The following is a 20,423-nucleotide window of genomic DNA, read 5'->3' on the forward strand; positions in this document are numbered from 1 at the left end:
TCCAGGTGATGGACTTATCTTTGATGATTGGAGCTGTTAGAGTTTACAGTATCTGAAGGAAAAGTCTGACGTTCCTAAGTGTGCCTGGTTAGAAGAATGAGTCTCATCAAAAATAAAAACAAGCTGAAAATAGCCACAAATTCAGTGTGTGGAAAAGTACTTTTCAGCCAATGTCACCTGCGCGCATCAACCATTTGTAGTCAGCCCTGACCTACTGTCCTCCAACTCTTTACATGAGAGACGTTTAACAGAATAAAGTCAACATGTACACACTACTCTATGTAAAATAGATAATCAACAAGGACCTACTGTATAGCACAGGGAACTCTACTCAATACTCTGTAATAACCTATGTGGGAAAAGAATCTGAAAAAAAGAACAGACAAATGTATATGTATAATTGAATCACTTTGCTGTACACCTGAAACTAACACAACATTGTAAGTCAACTATACTCCAATATAAAATAAAAATTTTTTAAAAACATTAAATTGCTTACAGTTTTTATACTTTTGTAGCATTGTTCACTGAGCAAAATCCCATTTCGATATGCAGGGATTTTGCTAGAATATGTCAAATGGCTCTTCTGTCAAGGAGCTTGCAGCATGGCAGAGGGCGATGGATGTGCATAAACAAGTAAGCACAAAATAATGTCAAAATACTCTAGGGCCAGCACAGAGGGGACTCATGAAGACAGGTAGTTGTGTCTGGGACACTGGTGGAGAAAGGGATGTCAGAAACAGCTCGTAACGGAGATGACCCTGGAAATTAGCTAAGACACATTAGTAATGCTTGGGGAGTGGAGAAGGGAATTTAGGTAGAGGGAGCAGGGTGTTCAAAAGCATGGCTATAGGAAGCATCCTAGAACTTGTGGACATGAGCAGATAAGGAAGTAGGGTATTGGTAGGAAAGGTAGTGAGGGAGGATGCTGAGGGCAGCAAGCCACTGCATGAAAGGTACTATGTGAGATGCTTAAGAGGTTGGACTTTACCCACTGCATTAGTTTTCCGTGGCTGCTGTAACAAAGTACTGAAAAGCACGGGGTGACCTTGAACAACTGAGATTCATTGTCTCACAGTTCTGGAGGCTAGAATTCCAAATCCAAGTGTCTGCAGGGCCATGCTTCCTCTGAAACCTGTGGGGTCGGATTGTTCCTTGCCTCTTCCAGCTTCTGGTAGCCCCAGATGTTCCTTGGCTTGGGGCAGCATGATTCCAACCTCTGCCTCCATCTTTGCATGGTATTCTCCCTGTGTTTCTTCCCATCGCCTTCCCTCCGTGCATGTCTGTCTCTGGGTCCAACTTCCCCCTTCTTATAAGGACATCAGTCATATTGGATTAAGGTCCACCCTCATGACCTCATCTTAAGTAGATTACCTCTGTAACGATCCTGTTTCCACATGAGGTCACATTCTGAGATACTGGGGCCAGGATTTCAACATATATGTTTTTAGGGGACAAAATCCAACCCATAACACCCACCAAGCATCAGGGTGTTATTGAAAGAGTTTAAGGGGAGTCAAGTGATTATTTTTGCATTTCAGAAGGTTAGTTGGACAGCTGTGGAGGAGGAATACAAAGGAGACAAGAGTAGTTGGGCAAGAGGTCTTATGGCTCTTAAATAGCTGACCAAGTATGTGGAGTGCTGCTTTATCCTTCACTCACCAAAGTAAAAAAAAGAAGAAGAAATGAAGAAATTCACAAATCCACAGCAGCGCTGAAAAGCCAGGAAGAAATGCCATCAACAGACAAGGATATCCAAGAATCCCAGAAGGTGTTAAGAAAAATGAATCTAAGTGGTGGTGAAACCCAACAGAACTGAGAAGTATACTCTCTTTTACAGTTACACAGACTGTGTATTAATACAACTTCGGTTTTAGGTCGATAAGGAGAGAGAGAATGAAACAAAAAGTGCACATGCTCTGTGACCCATCAATTCCATGTCTGGGAATCTGTCCCATCGATGTACTCACTCTTGTAGTGAGATATATATGCAACAGTAATCTTTGTAACATTGCTTCTAACTGAGGAAAGCCAAAAACAACCTAAATATCCATTGGCATGGAAATGTCTAAATATAGTATATTTATAATACCATTGAATGCTCTATAATTAAGAGAAATGAGATAACTCAATATTTACTTTCATGGAAAGTTCTCTAAAATACCGTGAATGAACACAAGGAAACAGTTGAACAACGCCTTGTGTAGAATACCATATATGTAACAAAGAAAGAAAAAAATACCTTTAGATTTTTGTATCTTTTGAGACCTTTTTCAAGCGTTTTTTACTCACCTCGAACAGTGCTAACCTATAGAGAAGGAAGTGGGATTGGGGCGGTAAGATGAAAAGGAACTTTCATTTTGTATGATGTATTTTTCTGTATTCTGTGAACCTTTTCAATAAGCATGTGTTACAATGGGCTGGAGATTTACTATAACAAAAATGTAAGGAGGTAGAATCCATGGGACTTGGCCAACAGTTGAATGGGATGAACAGCAGGCTTTAAGGGGGAAAGTGGGAGACAGAATGGAAGGGATAAAGTGGGGGCCATGAATTCAAAACACTCAGAAGTAACAGGGCAACATTTTAAAGTGGGAGCTGTTCTTTAATAAAACAAGCACACAAGGAAGACAGAAGGTGTGTATCTTATTGTAAAAGAGATCGAGGGGTTTTAGTTTGAGAAACAGAAGGATTTATGCATCTTGAACTACAATTGGCAAAGCCCTTTGGCCTGAAAATGTAGAAACAGAACATCATGAGAGGAGAGTCGGTGGCAGACATCAGTGACGTCCCCAGAACTGCTTCTGCTGAAGAGTGCGTAAGGCCACCAAGAACGTATGCCTAGTGATCTACAGATTGCAAATACAATAACAAACACCATCAGGGATGGCTACATATCTGCGGAATGGGAAAGAAAGCTCTTTCCCACTTTGTTAACTCATTTATTCCTCTCATTTTTCCTTCCTTTCTCTCCTCCCTCCCTTACGCCTTGTCCTCATTTACACACGCACATGCACACACACACGCATGCACCCCCTGATACAAATCTGCCAGCCTGAGAACAAAAAATCGAAAGAACAGGAACTAATAGAATACAATGACATCCACATCAGATAAGTGCCTCCAACTGATAACAAGGCAAAAGATTTTCTGCCAGAAGCATCGTGTGAAAATTTCGTGGCCTACTTATCCTCAAAAATGTGAATCAGGTAATACCAACATAGCAGAAAGTTTGAAAAACAAGTGACAATCATATTTCCAACATCAGCTTTCATTGGCCTAGTGTTTAATGTTTATGAACAAAGTAATGCTTTCATAGGCATTATTTCATTTGAGTCTCACATGAACCCTTTGAAGGAGGTGGAGCTTCCATCTCTTTAGGGAACGGGACCCTGAGTTCCAGAAATGGACAAGGGAAGTAAAGTCAGGTCCCAGAGCCATCTCTGCTCACACCTCAGCTGTTTTATTTTCCACAGCACTCTGACGCCTGCTTGGTCTCAACAGAGTATCCTTGGTACCACACAGATTTGTCTCTCAGGCTAAACCTTTCAGATGTTAGCCTTCAAAATCTTGTTTCATCAGCTGTCCTAACTTTAAAGCATCACAGAAGTTAGCAAACTGTATGTATCCATGTTATTTATTTATAAAATGGAGTGGTCATTTGAGCAAGAACAAAAAGCTGGCTAAATAAAGGGGATAGGTTGTGCCCTTTCATGGGGTCATCAACAATAGCTTACAAAATAAAAATGCAGAATGATTATTATTTCATCATTCGTGATGCTAATATATTTGGGATGAAAAAAGTATGGGATACTACCACTAGCTGTGAGTAATGAAGGAAGGACCATGGAAATGGTCTTCTAATCCTAGCCAGGCTCTGAGGTATTTCCTGGTACCAGGGCTACAAATACTGGCTATAGTTGTTCAAAGCAAGAAATAGCTGTTATTATCGCACTAATTCATTGCATGCAAACCCTGGCTTCTCCATATGGAGAGAGAACACAGAGAAATCGTTACTAAACACACTACCTGTGAGAAGTAGAAGGACAATAAGGAAGTTGTTCACTGATATATGTTCCCTTTCCAGAGGTTTCCAGACACAACGTTGCAAAACTGTAACCTTTCCCACAAAGACATCAAAAAGCTAAAATGTACCTGTGGGAGTGGGGATGTAAATTAGCACCTAAGATAAATTGAGGGCCACAGCAGCTCCCCTGAGAGTTCCCTGGGTCTTCCAAGGACCATGCTCTTGGGCTGAGCCCTTTTCCAGCGACACAGAGACCTGGCGAATGGGAGAGCGAGTCTCTCCTGCTCATTCTGTGAGGTCTGAGGTTAGTTTTACTACAGCACACTTTTCTTATTTTCCCCTTTATTGTGGTTTTTTATACCTCTACTACTTCTTAACTACAAGATAGTTACCATGGCAACACCTGTTGATGGCAGACTAAATGTACTTCCGCAGTGAGGAAGCTGCTACTATATTTCTCGTTTCTCTCTCACAGTTAGATTTGGGGGGTGTTTTTGTTTCTTCTTTTATCTAGGCTTGTGGATGAAACCAGTTATCTCCATTTGGGCAGATTGATATGGAAACTGCTCTCAGCTGTTTCCATTTTGTATGTGAAGATACAGCCATGTTACCTCCTGAAGCCTTTGTTGTCTGGTGATTTTTACCAACTGTAATACTAGAAATCATGTCTTTGTCTAAGGGAGTTCAGAATCTTTAAAGCTTATTTGTCATTTCTGCTTTTCTTTTCTTTCCTTCTTCTCTTTCCTCTTCCCACCTTACTTAACCAAGTAGATGGACTGACTTCTTTGACCAGACACCCAGACAAAGGGCCACAGCAATAAAGGCCAGATTTCACATCTCACCTAAAATGCCATTAGCCTGGATATCAAAACAGCTAAGAAGATAAAACCTGGGTTATATATAATGCCGATTAGTTCTATGGTCAGGTTAAAGAAAATATATTCTAGATAGTAAATAAATTGAAGAGACTTCTTAAAAAATAACAGTATACTGAAGAGCAGTCATGTATGATCAGTTACTAGTATCTTCGTACAGAAACTTAGCTATATCATCAATAATCCATATTTAAACAGGCATTTTGGTATGCCTGCTCTGGATGTGGCATTGCAGGAGAATCTTTGGATGAGATTAAAAAAAAATAAAAGGCACCAACCCTGAAGCCAGATTATCTGATTAGGGAAGCACACACAGGTAGCATCCGTGAAACATGGTGAAGCCAGGGCCATAGATCTGGAAGTAATGAAAAGTGGCCATGTTCTGTTCCAGCCTCTACCTTGACGAGCTGTGTGATCACAGCTGGGCATTGGCTTCCTTGTTGCTAAAATTAATGGGCTGAAATATTGCGGAGTTTCTTTTAACTCTAAAATTACATTAATCCAACTCTGAAATATGCGCAAGTGCTAAACAGTAGAGCAGGGCAGACTTTTAAGGATGAATTCAAGGAAAAACATGAATTATCCAAGAGGAGCAGTCAAAGAAAATAAATATATAAGTAATTATATAAATATATAAATAATTCAATCTAAATAGATGTCCCAATAAAGCAAAAAAAAATTCCCTAGAAATTTTGGTCAAATTCTTAGGGAATCCTCTCAAAACTTTCCTCAAGATTAAAGAAATGATTGAAGGTTTTCTCTTTAATTCTGCTTCATGATGTTTAGGTAATTAGTCCCTCAGTCTTATTGACAAGAATGTTTAAAAATACAAATTCCTTCTTTGAAGTTGTATTATGAATTATGTGAACCTGTTATTTCAATGTTTACTTGAATTCATATAATTAAGAAATAACTCCATTGTAACAGCTGGGTTGATATGTAAACTTTCTTGATATGAGATGTGTAAAGTGATGAGTGCTACCTTGCTCACCCTCATCTCTATTCCTTTTTTAAAATTTTTAAAAAATTTTTATTGAAGTATAATTGATTTACAACATTGTGTAAATGCAGCAAAGTGTAATCACAGCAAAGTGATTCAGTTTCATATATATATATACACACACATATATATGTGTGTATATATATATATATATATATATATATTCTTTTTCAGATTCTTTTCCCTTATAGGTTACTATAAAATACTGAATGTACTTCCCTGTGCTATACGGTAGGTCCTTGTTATCTATTTTATATCACCTCTATTCCTTTAACTCAGGACTGCAATATTAGGAAATGACCATTTTTTCATGTACTGGCTCTGTATTAATTTCCTAGGATTGCCATAATAAAGTACCACAGACTGGGTAGGTTAAACATCAGAAATTTAAGTGCCACAAGCTAGAAGTCCACGATCAAGGTGTCAGTAGGGCCATTTCCCCTTCTGAAGGTACTAGGGCAGGACCTGTTGCAGACCTCTCTCCTAGCTGTTGGTACATCCTTGGCTTGTGGCAGTGTAACTCCTATCTTCCCAGGGCGTTCTTCCTGTGTGCACCTCTCAAACTTCCCCTTTTTATAAGAACCCAATCATATTAGATTAGGGGCCCACCCTACTCCAGTAAGACTTCATCACAACTAATCATATCTGTAATGACCCTGTTTCCAAAGAAGGTCACATTCTGAGGTACTGAGGATTAGAACTTTAACATATGAATTTGGGGAGGATACAATTCAACCTATAACAGACATGAAATGGTCACATACAGGCAACATATACACACACCTATAGTACAGTATCTAAGTGTAGCCTCCCTGCAGAGATGAGCTTAGTAGACTAGAGTCCATCACGATACCTTCAGTTCTGTTGAATATACCATTGCTTACAGGTCATAATAAAGCTGACATTTGCGGAGCATTGACTATCTCGAGGCTCTTGCTAGCGTGCATACATTAGTTTATGCATTATTTCCATTCCATTGAATCTCCTTGACTTTCTCTGGGATACTGAGCATTACATCTCACTAAGTGGCTCAGAATTTCTCTAAAGCTCAACTTAGGTCATCTAATAGTTATTTTCCATCAAATAAACGATTGAAATGTCACACATATGATAGCATCTCATAAAACTAACCCTGGGTCATAAGAGAATGGCCACATAGGTATCCTATCAATGGTACAGTTCTGGTGTGGTGTCTGCAGGCAGTGTTGAAAGTCTAAGATTGAAGTAGTCAAATGTGTGTGTGTATGTGTGTGTGTGTATTCTCTCACTACTTACATATTAAATATATATTCTCTGTATGCACACACATGTATATGTAGAGAGAGAGAAAGAGATGGATATAGACATATAATCTCTACATATACATATATGGAAAGGAAGGGGTCACCGTAAAGTTACTTTGTCCCATATGGTCCATCTACAAAATGCCAACCTACCCCACCACATCCTTACACATCCCTCTGAAACTCAGAGACTTTATAGACAACAATTTTTCAATAATGGGGAAAATAACCAGAGCCGAAGTGCAACCCGTTCTCTTAACCCACCAGCAGAGCCATTGCCTCAGGTCAACACAAGCAACACAGCCAGTTCTTCAGAACCTTAAGAACAGAGGGAATGGCCCTTTCTGTCTTGAATTATTCTGTGGCTGGGGCTCCTAACAGTAAGTATCTTTCTATGAATTTTGTATCTTGAAAGTGTACATGGACAAACTTCAAGTTTCCTTCCTCAGCTTCCTATGCAAGAGGAAGTTTCCTTGCATCCCCCCGTCTGCTCACCACCACACACATATGTACCATTTGCACAACTTCTTCTGGAAAAGATCGGTGATCAGCAACCCTCTAACTTCACTACCCCTTGGGCGGTCCCGAAACTAGTAGTTACTGCTCATCGGGAAATGTCTGAAGGCTGATCTGAGGCTCTGTGATAAACAAAGGCAGTGGGCCTGGTGGCTACCCAGTTAAGTATCTGTCTTTAGGCAGAAACAAGCCAAAGCTGTAGACTCAATATATGGCAGCCTTGGGCTTCCCTGGTGGCGCAGTGGTTGAGAGTCTGCCTGCCAATGCAGGGGGACGCGGGTTCGAGCCCTGGTCTGGGAGGATCCCACATGCTGCGGAGCAACTGGGCCCGTGAGCCACAACTACTGAGCCTGCGCGTCTGGAGCCTGTGCTCCGCAACAAGAGAGGCCGCGACAGTGAGAGGCCCGCACACCGAGATGAAGAGTGACTCCCGCTTGCTGCAACTAGAGAAAGCCCTTGCACAGAAACGAAGACCCAACACAGCTAAAAATAAATAAATAAATAAATAATAAAAATTTAAAAAAGGAATTCCTTAAAAAAAAATATATATATATATATATGGCAGCCTAAGTCCCAGTCCAAAAGACAGCTTTTCAGATACACAGAGTGGAAGGGAATGGAATAATATTTACTTTTTGGTTTTTTTAAGCAAGGAAATATCATTGAAAGGTGAATAAGGAAATGAATGAATGAATGAGTGACCTCTTTGCTTGCCCTGGTTATTATTCCCTGTTTATTTACTTTGCCTAAAGGAGGATGTTTTAAATACTTTTTTTTACTTCCAATTCATAAACTAGTAGTTAGAGGAGTCAATTTATTTTCCGTTCACTGCAGCAACATTTAAGTTCCGAAGCTAATCTTTTTAGTGTTTGTGTTTATGCTACCTTGCTTTTTGTTCAGATATCCGAAAAGCATGCAATTTTCCTTAAATACATTAAATTTGCATACTGTAAGCTCTTCTATTTTTTGCCGTTAAGAAAGGATTTTTTTTTCCTGTTGAGCGCTTTGGTCATTTTGATTTTTTCTCTGTGAATATTGAAACTGCAAGGAATTCATGCCCAAGCCTTGTTCACTTGGGATGCAGGCTTACAGATAAGGCTTAGAGTAGAAGTTGTCATTTTAAGCCTCTTTCCATGTAACAGACTAACAAAAAGAAGGCTTTGCTAAGAAAATATCATTTGTTAATAACTTAGTATATATATTATAACTGTATCAATGCTTACCTGGGTTCTGTATATTGTAGATAGTATAAGGATACGTGTTTAAGGATTTTTATCATCCGTTCCCTAGAATACATTCTTCTTGGAAAGGGGATTATTTTCATTAAACCACACCGTTGAAGGGGATTTTTAGATTTCCCAGTGTCATAATCTTTTTGAGGCTTAAAAAAGTCTTTTTTTTCCTTCATCTTATCTACATAGTGGCCTCTCTTTGGCACCTCTGTGAACTACCCTTTCCTGCCTTTTCCATTTTTTTTTTTGTTCTCAATAAGGAAAACTCTTTTATTAATGGACTGTTGCTTTGCATACATCAGGGATTTCAGCTGTTAGATTGTGTGAAAAATGAAGCAGGAGACATCAGATGGTGTGACGACTAAAACTGTTAACACAGTAAATACCAGGAAGGCTGGAAGTGTGAGCTAAAGCAGCTGGGGGGTGGGGGGATGGGTGGAAAAGACGAGAGACACAGCTGGGAGAACCAGCAAGAAAAAATGGCCAGAAAACATGGGGGAGCTTAGCAAGAGGAGAAGTGCAGCCCGAGGGAAATAAGAATGCAGGAGAAGGAAACGTCATAAGTTATGTTTTCCAATACTGCACAGTATACCTTAGCCCATATACATTGTCCTTAGCTACTCCTTTCATTGCTGTACCATTATGCATATTTAGGTTGTAGTTTTCTTGGATGATTACTGTCAAAGGCTGAATATTGAAATTTTAATGGAAGTATATGTCTTTGCTTTGAGGTTGATCTCTGTTATACTGACAATTTATGAAACCTATCATAGAATTCAGAAGGATTAATAACAATTAGCATATACTTGTTTAGAGATATATTTGATTCTTTTTAACCAGAGGGTATCACATTGTTAACATTTAACATTTGGACAAATAGGGGGTGTGTATAATGAGCTCGATTAATAACTGGTTTGGTAAGTATATCCAGAGGGAACTGATTAATAAATCGCTTTCTTCCTGGAAAAAGGTTTCTGGTATTTGAACCTAATCCTATTCTAGTCAACATGAGGACTCATTTGGGTAAAACACTATAAATGCGTGGCCGCAAACTGGGAGAGATGGCTAATGTAATAACAAATGAAGGAAACAGAATTCGATAACAACTTGACATTTAATGCAATGACCCACATCTAAGACGCAGACGTGGAACAGGGATGACGAGAGCACCTAACCACCACCACCACCACCACCAATTAAATTGCAAAAAGGCAGTAAAGAGAGATGTGGCTTAGCAGCATCATAGATGAAACAAATTTAGATTTTGTGTTAATCAAGTAAAAGATTCATAGATGCCCACAGTATAATGTAGCTGGCGAGCAAAGCTCCAGTGATCTTAGGCTTTCTAAATAAAAGTGTAGTGTCTGAACTGACTCAAGTAAGAGTCCTGAGCTCCTCTTCCCGGATGCAGTGTTACTTCATCTGGAGAACTGCCTTCGAGCTTAGTCATCTAAAAGAGAACACCAGCAAATGGAAGTGTCAGCCCCCAGCATGTCTCCTCCTACCTTCCCTGTTTCCTCCCCACTTGGTCCGCTTGCATGCACTGTCTCGCCCTCCCCAGATCTGAATTCGTTCTCACTAAAGCAGGAAATACTAAGATGTTTAATCCTTAAACCCACAGTGCAGCAGGGCATACCACTCATCATGTTCTCTCTGTGCCTCGCCCATAGTCATCTTGCTCAATGCTGGCTGAGTGTGTTTGTTGAATTTTGATCTCCCATGCTGAGAATGGTATTGCCTCAGTGCTGACCATTGGGATGATCGTCACTGCATTCCAAGTGGCCATCCTTGGATGTAGGATCTGGTATCCCAGGGATGACTTCCAGGTTCCCCTGAGACTCACTCCTTGACCTTCCAAGTTTCAGCTCTTTATCTTCCTGTGTATTAAGTGTCTGGGACTCAGTGTCTACTTTGGGTACCATGGTCTATCTTGGTCTCGCCAGGAGGTCTTCTAGAGAAGTGTGCCTCTTACCCAGGGATCCTGCCCAGTGGCCAGATTCTGTAGCCGTGACTGGACCTCCAGGACAGTAGTGGACCACCTTCCTGACTTGACCAGCTTATTGCTGCCTGATGATAGCTCTGCCCTCCCTATGATAGCTGGGCCCTGAGAATTCCCCTACCAACCGTCAACAAAACCCAGATAACGACTATTTTCTAAATCAGATCAAGGTTACCTTGTCCATTGGATATTGTGTTTGGTTCCTAGATTGGGCTTTGTAGCTGGATTGGGCTCTCAGCATGCTCTGCTCTCATGAGCAGGCCTGGCCAGGACTCAGCTCCCTTCTCCATATAGCCTTTGTGCTCTTTTGAGTCATAGTAGGTGGTACTCAGAACTATACTCTTTGAAATGGAGAAGGGGACACTAAAAGGCAGCAGAGGAGAGACCTCTTTAAACACGTATCTTCAAGTATTTCGAAGGTTGCCATGTAGAGAAAGTACTGGACTTGTTCTGCATAGCCCTGGATATCAGAACCAGGACTCCAGCTGGGTTGCAGCCACTAAGCCTTCCTTACGGCTAGCTCAAACCTAGCAGTGCTTCCAAGAGGTAGAAAGGGATTCCTTCTGGAAGCCTTTCCTTATGGGAGGGAATCTGGCATAGGCTGGAATAGCAGTTCTAAGTTTCGTTTATTGGTTTATTTCCACTACAGCATGGATAAGGATAGTATTTACTTGGCTGGCATTTGCACGCATGATATATTGCCATGGTAATATGTCCATCATGAGCGACCTGCAATCCTACTCCTTTCTCTGTCTTCAGGGACTGAAACTGAGGGTGGCTTTATTATATCAATATCCTCGAGTCTGCTCTGATTTTTTAAAATTTACTCAATCAGCGAATAAATATTGAGTGATTATTATATCTTAGGCACTGTGATTCATTCAGTGCTCAGTACTTTTAACTGCTACATTTAGCCAAGTATTTTTGACATTGCACTCATGAACTGGATGTTACAGACATTGTAGAAAGGGTTCAAGTATCAAGGGATGTTGATTTATAGCTCACCTTTAAATTTCTTTTAAATTTAAGAATTACTCATTGAGCTCCTTGAGTCTAGTCTCATACTGAGTAGATGTCTAGCCTCTCAAACTTGAATTTGGATTCATGTTTCTTTTTTTTTTTTTTTTTTAAACATCTTTATTGAAGTATAATTACCTTACAATGGTGTGTTAGCTTCTGCTTTATAACAAAGTGAATCAGTTATACATATACAATATGTTCCCATTTCTCTTCCCTCTTGCATCTCCCTCCCTCCCACCCTCCCCATCCCACCCCTCTAGGTGGTCACAAAGCACCGAGCTGATCTTCCTGTGCTATGCGGCTGCTTCCCACTAGCTATCTATTTTACATTTGGTAGTGTATATATGTCCATGACACTCTCTTACCCTGTCACATCTCACCCCACCCCCTCCCCATATCCTCAAGTCCAGGATTCATGTTTCTTAAGTCTGTGCTACCAGATCCCAGTATGTATCTACACAGGTAGCAGGGAGGTTTGCTGTCAGTGTCATCACTACTTCCTTAGGAGGGACTGTAGGGCATAGTTTTGAAGAAATGCTCCTCTCCCTAAACTTCTCCTCAGCAATGGCAGCTGGGGCTTGGGCCAGGCCATCTGTCAGGTGCATAGTGCCAGTGGCCCAGAAATAGAATTCTATTTCAGATCCTCTGAGAGGCTTTAGCCAGAACAAGCCTTCAGGTTAGTAGGCAAGAAGCATCATGAATTACTGGAGTTCGTTTGTTGGAGCCTCTTATGAATGACATCATCCATGTTAAGAAGCTGGTAAGAGTCCTCATGAGAACTGTCAGTGAAATCGGTATAGAAGAAGCAGTGGTAAGATTGGCCTTCTACTGACTTAGTGTATGCAGGGTAGGGGGGCAGTCATATTTGATTAGATACCTGGTTTCAGAAGTCCAAAATTCCATTCAGTGGGAAAAGAAATCAGCATTGAAAGCATAGGATTGCTGTTTGATTGGATCAGTCATTGTTTGCGGTAATTAACTGCTGTCCACACTCAGAGATAGTCATGAGGATGAGCGAGGACCTGAAGGAATATTTGGTCCATGCAGAATTATACTCAGGTTGTCTCAGTCAGACTATGATAGTTTTCAGTGGAACCAGGAGACCCTTCCTCAGTACAGCAACTCCAGTGATTCCAGCTACAATTATACTTGGGTTTGCCATATTTATTTCAGATTGATCTAGAAAATGACTGACATTGTAATGTGTAATGTCCACATTCCTTAGAATATTGTTTTGGTAACACCTTTATTGGGATATAATTCACCTCCCATTTAAAGTGTGCAATTTAATGGTTTTTAGTATATTCAAAGAGCTGTGCAGCTATCACCACAATCAGTTTTAGAACATTCGAGTTACCTCAAAGAGGAACCACACAACTCTTAGCTATCATCCGCATGATGATCATCCCCCAGCCCTAAGCAACCTATATATTTGCTCATTTTGGACATTTCATGTAAATGGAATCAGATAATATGTGGGGTTTTTTGTGACTGACATTTCACTTAGCATGTTTTCAAAGTTCGTCTGTGTTTTAGCATGTATCGGTACTTCATTTCATTTTATGGTCAAACAATATTCTTTCATATGGATATACTATATTGTGTTTATTCATTCACCAGTTGATGGACATTTCTACTGTTTCCATTCTGGGGCTACTCTATGGATAATGCTGCTATGAACATCCACATACAAGTTTTGTGTGGACTTAACGTTTTCATTTCTCTTGGCATATACCTAGGAGTGGAATTACTGGGTAAAATCACTCGATGTTTCACTTTTTGAGGAACAAACAGGCTGTTTTCAAAGTGGCTGTACCATTTTACATCCCCATCAGCCAGGTATGAGTGTTCTGATTTCTCCACATCCTCGCCAACACTTGCTACTATCTTAGATTTTTCAATCGTAGTCATCCTAGTGGGTATGAAGTGATATCTCATTGTGGTTTTGATTTGCATTTCCTTGATGAGGCATCTTTTCATGTGCTTATTTGGTGAAATGTCTATTCAAATCTTTTGCTTGTTTTTGGTTGGGTTGTCTTTTCATTATTGAGTTGTAAGAGTTCTTTGCATATTCTAGATAAAAGTCCTGTATCAGATATGATTTACACATATATTTTTTCATTCCTTGGGTTGTCTTTTCACGTTCTTGATAGTATCCTTTAAAATATAAAAATGTTTTTAATTTTGATGAAACTTAAATTACCTATTTTTCTTTTGTTACTTGTGCTTTTGGTATTACATGTAAAACACCAGTGCCAAATCTGAACTTATGAAGATTTACCCCTATGTCTTCTTCTAAGAGTTTTGTAGTTTTAGTTCTTAAACTTAGGCATTTGATTCATTTTGAGTTAACTTTTTTATACAGTCTGAGTTGAGGATCCAACTCCATTCTTTGGCATGGGGCTATCAGTTGCCCCATAATCTTTTGCTGAAGAGACTATTCTTTCCCCATTGAATAGTCTTGGCACCTTTGTCAAAAAATCAATTGACCATAGATATATGGGTTTATTTTTGGGTGCTGAATTCTGTTCCACTGATCTAGATGTCTACCCTATGCTGGTACCACACTGTCTTGATTACCTTGTTTCCTTGGAATAAAAACATAACTCGTGAAATTCGTGTTCTGAAAATGCAAAATTATGCACCACTTTTATGTTATTAAATTAGCTGTCCAATAATATGTTCAGTTTTAAAATCAGACTCTTTACTCCTGTCTGGTAATACAGATAGTATATGCAAACATACTATTTCCCATACATATTAATAAGATTTGGCATTTTAAGAAAAATGTTTATTCTTTTCATTTTATTTTTTTACTGTAGCAATTTGCTTTAGATAATAAATCTTTCTCATATCTCTAATGAATTCAAGAGAGTTCTCTGGGATTGACAATGACAACATGAGGAAGTGGAGAGGTTTGGAATCCACATCTAAATATATCTGTATGGCAGGAGTTCAGGAGGAGGTTTGATTTGAAATCTAATGAAAGATGGAAAGATGGCTTAAGAAAGGCTCTTGTCTATCAAGCCCTTCACCCAGAGAAGCCCTGCCCTCTTAGTTTGCATGATTGACAAAGACCTGGAGTCGAGTTGGAGAAAGACCGTCCGTGACTATGTGTCTTGTTCTATGTGTCTTGTTCTAATCTTTTTAGACTTATTTTTTAAAAAGAAAATAACAATGTAGCTGAATGCAGTGGCAAACAAAAGGCAGCCATGTCTCACTTGGTAACTGTCAGGGAAACAATTGATGTACCTAAAGATAATATAAATAATCTGCTGATTCTGCTATGGAAGAAAGCAACACTCAGTCTAAGAGAGCATATGTGGTCCTAATAAAAGAACATCACTAGATGAAAATCTAGAAGGCTGGTGTTCTATTCAGTTTTTTATATTGTAAATCAGGAATTATATCTCAGTCTGTAAAATAATGCGTGGTTCTGAATCTTAGACAACATCCAGGATATTCTCCTTGGAGATTCATTTATTTATTCATTTCATCCTTCTGCCCTCCTCCCTTTGTCACTGTACTTTTCATGGTATCTTATGTACAAGAGAGGTTCGGTACAGGAGATGTTTATCAGAGGATGGGAAGAGAATTGGAGAGGAAAGCGGGATGGAGAAAAGGCAGGGCACCAGACACAGAGCAGAAAAACAGATGGGAGATCAACTGAAGTCATTCCTGTGGTCTCCTCCATTCCCGCACATCTTCCCCACTTCCACAGCGGAACGGATGAAGGAACCGCTCAGGGTTAGATCAGTGCGCCGTTCGGGCCACACCGTTCATGCTGCATCAAAGATTGTGTTGTTCGTAAGACATTCTCACAATTAAATCACAGCTTACCTTACCTCGAAGCATACTCTTTTCAAATAAATCACTTGTTTTATCTCAAATTCAGACAAGTTATTTGAATTTTAGTATCACTACAATAACACATAGATTTGTCATAAAACTAGGAAAAATAGGGAAAGAGCAAGTAGATTGATGTGTATTTGATGAGACATTGACTCGGCTGCTATTTTGGAGAAATTTTTTTATTCATTCACTACTGTGTGCAGTTTTTCCTCTACTTTGTAGTTTGCTTTGTTCAGGAAGGAATATAAAGCTCAGTGTTTGGCATAAATGTGCCAGCATTTTTACACTGAACTGGACCAGTATCTGTCACAGTCTCTATCCATCTGTCTTTTTTTTCTTTTTCCCTAACTTTTTTTCTCTTTGGTTATAGGCCAAGAAGTACGGAAGAACATTCACCACCACAACGTTTCAAAGGGAATACATTGCCAGCATTTTAAATACTTATTTGGACAAACATTTCTCCAAGGTAAATATTACCATTGTACCAGTGATGGGGGCACATCATTAGAATTTGCAGATTGCAGCGGTAGCACACAAAGGCTTAATTGTTTAGTCTGGTACAAACCTAGAGTGATAGGAGAGAAAGAAGGAGAGGGAGCTGGAGGGAAGAAAATAGCGCTGTTGGGATATCCTGCAGTCTCTTCTAAATGTGTTACCAGGAGAGTGCCGGCAGAATCTGGGAGCCCACTGAGCTGGACTCAAAATGTGTGGGAAAAAGGGGAGAAAGAGGAATCTGTATTTTTTTCTTCGTGTCAGTGTCTCTCAGACATTCATGAAAACAAAAGGCAGTGTGCTCTAATTGTAAAAATAGCATTTCTTCTTTTATGAGGAAAGAGTTGGGTAATTCCTTTTAGGGGTTAAAATAAGATGTATGTTGTATTCACATCACAAGGGGGAAAAAACCTGAATCATAGTATTTTACACCAACTAAGACTTACGAATATAGGAGAGTTTAAAAGAAATCTGTGTATACCTACTAAGTATATTTTTCATTGGCTGGTGATAAATGCTTCATGAATGATGTTCTTGTTTGGAACGTTATATTCGCGATGCCTCTTTTGGGGGGAGGGGAAGGTGTGTGTGTGTGTGTGTGTGTGTGTGTGTGTGTGTGTGTGTGTGAGAGAGAGAGACAGAGACAGAGAGACAGAGAGAGAATAAATAAGAGACAGAGACACCAAAGAGAAATCTGTCAGCATCATACTGTATGTTTCAGAGAAGTAACTCCAGGCATTTTCTTTATGAATCATGAGCTTAGCGAGAGAGTAAAGATCTTCACAGAAGCAGCTGAATTCCTAGTCAGCTCCATCACTCATGAATTAGCTGTCAATATTTTAACTCAAATTGCTGTGTCATTTCTATGAAGTTCCCCTCTTGCTGCTCAGTCTGTAGCTAAAAGCTGTTTTCTCCAGGCCCTGAAATTATAGCGGATGAACTGCCTCCTTCCTTCGAGAAAGATATTTGTGGGCACTCACACACAGAAATGCAAAAATCTACCATCCAATTTCAAAGAAAATAAACTTGTCAACTTTCTCTGTTTAGCAGTTGATATGCGTTGACAGTACTTAGTCCTGAGCTGGCCAGAATGCAATTCCAGATTGGCAGGGGGGTGGAAGAATGTTCTCCTCCCCAGTCCTCATCCTGCCTGCTCTCTTCTGAAGGGGTTGGGTCGGGGAAGTGGAGGCGGTACATTAGAGGAGAATTTTGTGATACTATTCATCCTCTGTTCTGACAGAGAAGACATTGTTTATTCACTGTAATAGGCTTGGCAGGAATCTGTGGTGTGCATACAGAATGGAAACATCGCAGAGCAGTGGGGAATCTCAAAATCCTAAGCAATGGATCAGCTTAGAGCTTTTTAAAAATATATATTCTAATAGCCTCCATGACTGTAGATGCAAGTCATAATTTGGGGAGATAGTTTTCCTTGAAGTGATCGTTTGCTTCACAATTGCATTAGGCATGTCTAACATGGAAAAGGTCGTTAAGATAGCAGCCTGCCTATCGCAATACTGTAGTAACAAAAATTAAAATCATGAAAGGTGAGAAATACGTTCCAAACGCACTAGACCTGCTTTGAGATTGCTCCCTACCCATTAGCATTCAGGTGTCGGTATCAACAAAAAATCACCCGTGCATGTCATCAGATGATTCACAGAAACAAGTGGGAGCTGCCTGAGATAAGAGAAAAAAAGACACATTAAAAGATGTGCCTTGGGGTAAGAAGTGCCCCGCCAGAGACAGTGTGAGAGGATGCCACTCTCAGAATGTTCCAGAACTTTAAAGGCAATAACTGTAAAAGCCAAAGTTCAAAGCAGTATGCAAACCCTGCACTGGAAACTGAGCTGGCGGAAATGTAAACCCAGACGGAGGCCTGGGGTTTGTGCTTCTTAAAAGCTCTGCGTTTACCCCACTCTTCCACCTCCCTGAGCACAGCGCCAGGTGTCTGGGACTCGGGGTGTGTGTGTGTGTGTGTGTGTGTGTGCATTTGTGTTTCTCACCAGAGCAGATAAAGGTGCTACCAGGCTGCAGGCTGCCATGTTCACAGACACAGCACGTGAGCTGGTCCAGGGGAGCCCTGAGAGCAAGTGTGCCCAGCCACGCCAAGCCAAGTTCACCAGCCCCTTGTCCTTACGCTCAGAGATTTGTCATATTCCCCAATCTTGGCTGGTATCTGTAAGATCTCCCTGCATCTTTTTTTACAAGAACTGTACGATATAAATTCTGACATTTCTAAAATTACAGTTATGATGACATCAGTATACAGTCAGCTATTAGATGATAGCAAACCAGTCTCAGCTTTTTATGTATCTTATATAAGGATTAGTCTTACACACCTAATGAAGATCTTTTATTCTACCACTTAGGGCATCATTCATGTACATTACCTGCTTTGTTTTTTTTTTTTAAAGAAATGTACATTTCCTTAAGACATATTTGACAATCTTTATAAATATATATTTATTAATATATATTTATTAAATATATATTTATTTTTAAAAATACATAAAATATATTTATATGATGCTATTTTCAAGTAAATACCAAAGACATCAAGAAAAATTAATCAAGATGTTACCGAAGTATTTCCCTCTATTGTGCCAATCTTTTGGGCACATTTATTTTGTCTGTTTTAAAACTAGTTTTATTTTATTATTTTTAACAACTGAGGTAAGGACTATGAAGGGAGGTGAGGCAGAGGCAGTACCGGCGGCTCCTGGGAGGCGCTGCCCGTGGAGCAGGAGGGGAGAGCCCTGAGAGACGCAGTTTGCAGGGCAATTGCTGGCCCACCTGTGATTCTGGCAGCCCTGCCTCTTGTTCCGCCTCCTTATTCCCGTTCTGCTGGAATCTCTGGTAACTGTGCGCGAGGCCTGATCATCAGCGTGTGCAAGTAACAGCGAGGCTCTCCATCACAGGCTACCTCAGCCCGCCAGAAAGTCAGCATGTGCACCTCTGGAAGCAGCACTACCAAGCCTGGCCTCATTTGTATCCTTGTAATTAGTCAGGCCTGGCTGTCTCAAAACGAGGAGCGCGAGGGTCTTGTTTGCACCAATGTTGTGTGTCATCTTTGTCTATTACGAAAGGAGACGTATACCAATAGAGGGAAATTGGAGTAAACACTTAATGATACTATTCTATTTAACCAACACATATTGCATGTACAGTGAGGCAAGCACTGGTCTCAGCCCTTTGCAAATATTAAGTCATTTAATCCGCCAGACTGCTCTACTACTACTACTATTATGATTATTCCCATTTTACTGAAAAGGAAGCTGAAGCTCAGAGAGGGTGAGTAACTTGTCCAAAGTCCCCCAGGCGGTGAGGGCAGAGAGCACAGCAGCAGGGCCTCCTGTGCCGGAGTCTTGGCCTTAGGGCTCCGTGTGCCCGCCCCCAAGGTGCCTACCGTGCCACAGCAGATCTTGCTGAACTGTCACGTCCCTTTGGGGGTCTATAAACACACCTGCCAGTCTGCAGAGGTACACACAATGTGTGACATTGTTGGTTCTGGAACTGTACACCCTCTGTCGCTTGGTGTTTATGTCAGTGGAAGAAGGATTTGTAACCACTGTCCTTCCAGAATTCGAAGTGGGTACGGATTAATGCTGCGTGGGAAACCCAGGCTTCCAGGCCCCGCCCCCCGGGGCTGTCGGCTGAGCTGTACTGCACAGCATCGCGCATCACCCAACAGCACTGGGAGAAAGGCCCAGGGTGGTTGCCATCCCTCTTCCTCTGCAGTTTTTCACTGGGTCCTGTACCTTGACGGATGGTGGCTCTGAGGGCAGCAGCGTTGCTGGACTTGACAACATTGAGAGAAGCCACTCTTCAGGCTGATGTGTCAATGAGTTGGACGTTTGACCGTTCCTCTCTGTCACCTGCCATGGGGAGTTAGATAGCTGCCTTGCCTTGCCTTAACCCTGACCTTCCCAAAGCGTGTTCCGAGGCGTGTGCATGGGTGCAGCTCTCCACAGTGCTCCTAGAAAAGAAAAGAAAGAAAAGTTTTTATTTATGATCAGATATATTTGACAGATGTGGTTTAAACAAAAATTGATCTACTTACTGCGGGTCTCTCAGAATCTTCTTCTGTCCCTCCAAAGCAAGATGTAGAAGGCAGAATTTCCTAA

The 20,423-nt window shown here is 40.6% G+C and overlaps 1 protein-coding gene across 9 annotated transcripts in view; it reads left to right on the plus strand.

Moving 5' to 3' along the window:
- PAG1 (phosphoprotein membrane anchor with glycosphingolipid microdomains 1) overlaps positions 1–20,423 on the plus strand; it is a 142,049-nt gene that overhangs the window by 62,817 nt on the left and 58,809 nt on the right. For 7 of the 9 annotated variants that reach the window (XR_005017054.1, XR_005017055.1, XR_005017053.1 and 4 more), the window contains exons 3-4: positions 13,692–13,791; positions 16,175–16,270. Coding sequence is in view for 3 of the 9 variants with exons in the window: in XM_036830631.1 (XP_036686526.1) it covers positions 13,720–13,791; positions 16,175–16,270 (168 nt within the window). In the remaining 6 variants the exon portion in view is untranslated. The remainder of the gene's footprint in view (positions 1–13,691; positions 13,792–16,174; positions 16,271–20,423) is intronic. The other 2 variants (XM_036830633.1, XM_036830632.1) reach the window with 1 other exon arrangement.

This window comes from Balaenoptera musculus, chromosome 17 (genome assembly GCF_009873245.2).
Source record: "Balaenoptera musculus isolate JJ_BM4_2016_0621 chromosome 17, mBalMus1.pri.v3, whole genome shotgun sequence".
NCBI lineage: Eukaryota > Metazoa > Chordata > Mammalia > Artiodactyla > Balaenopteridae > Balaenoptera > Balaenoptera musculus.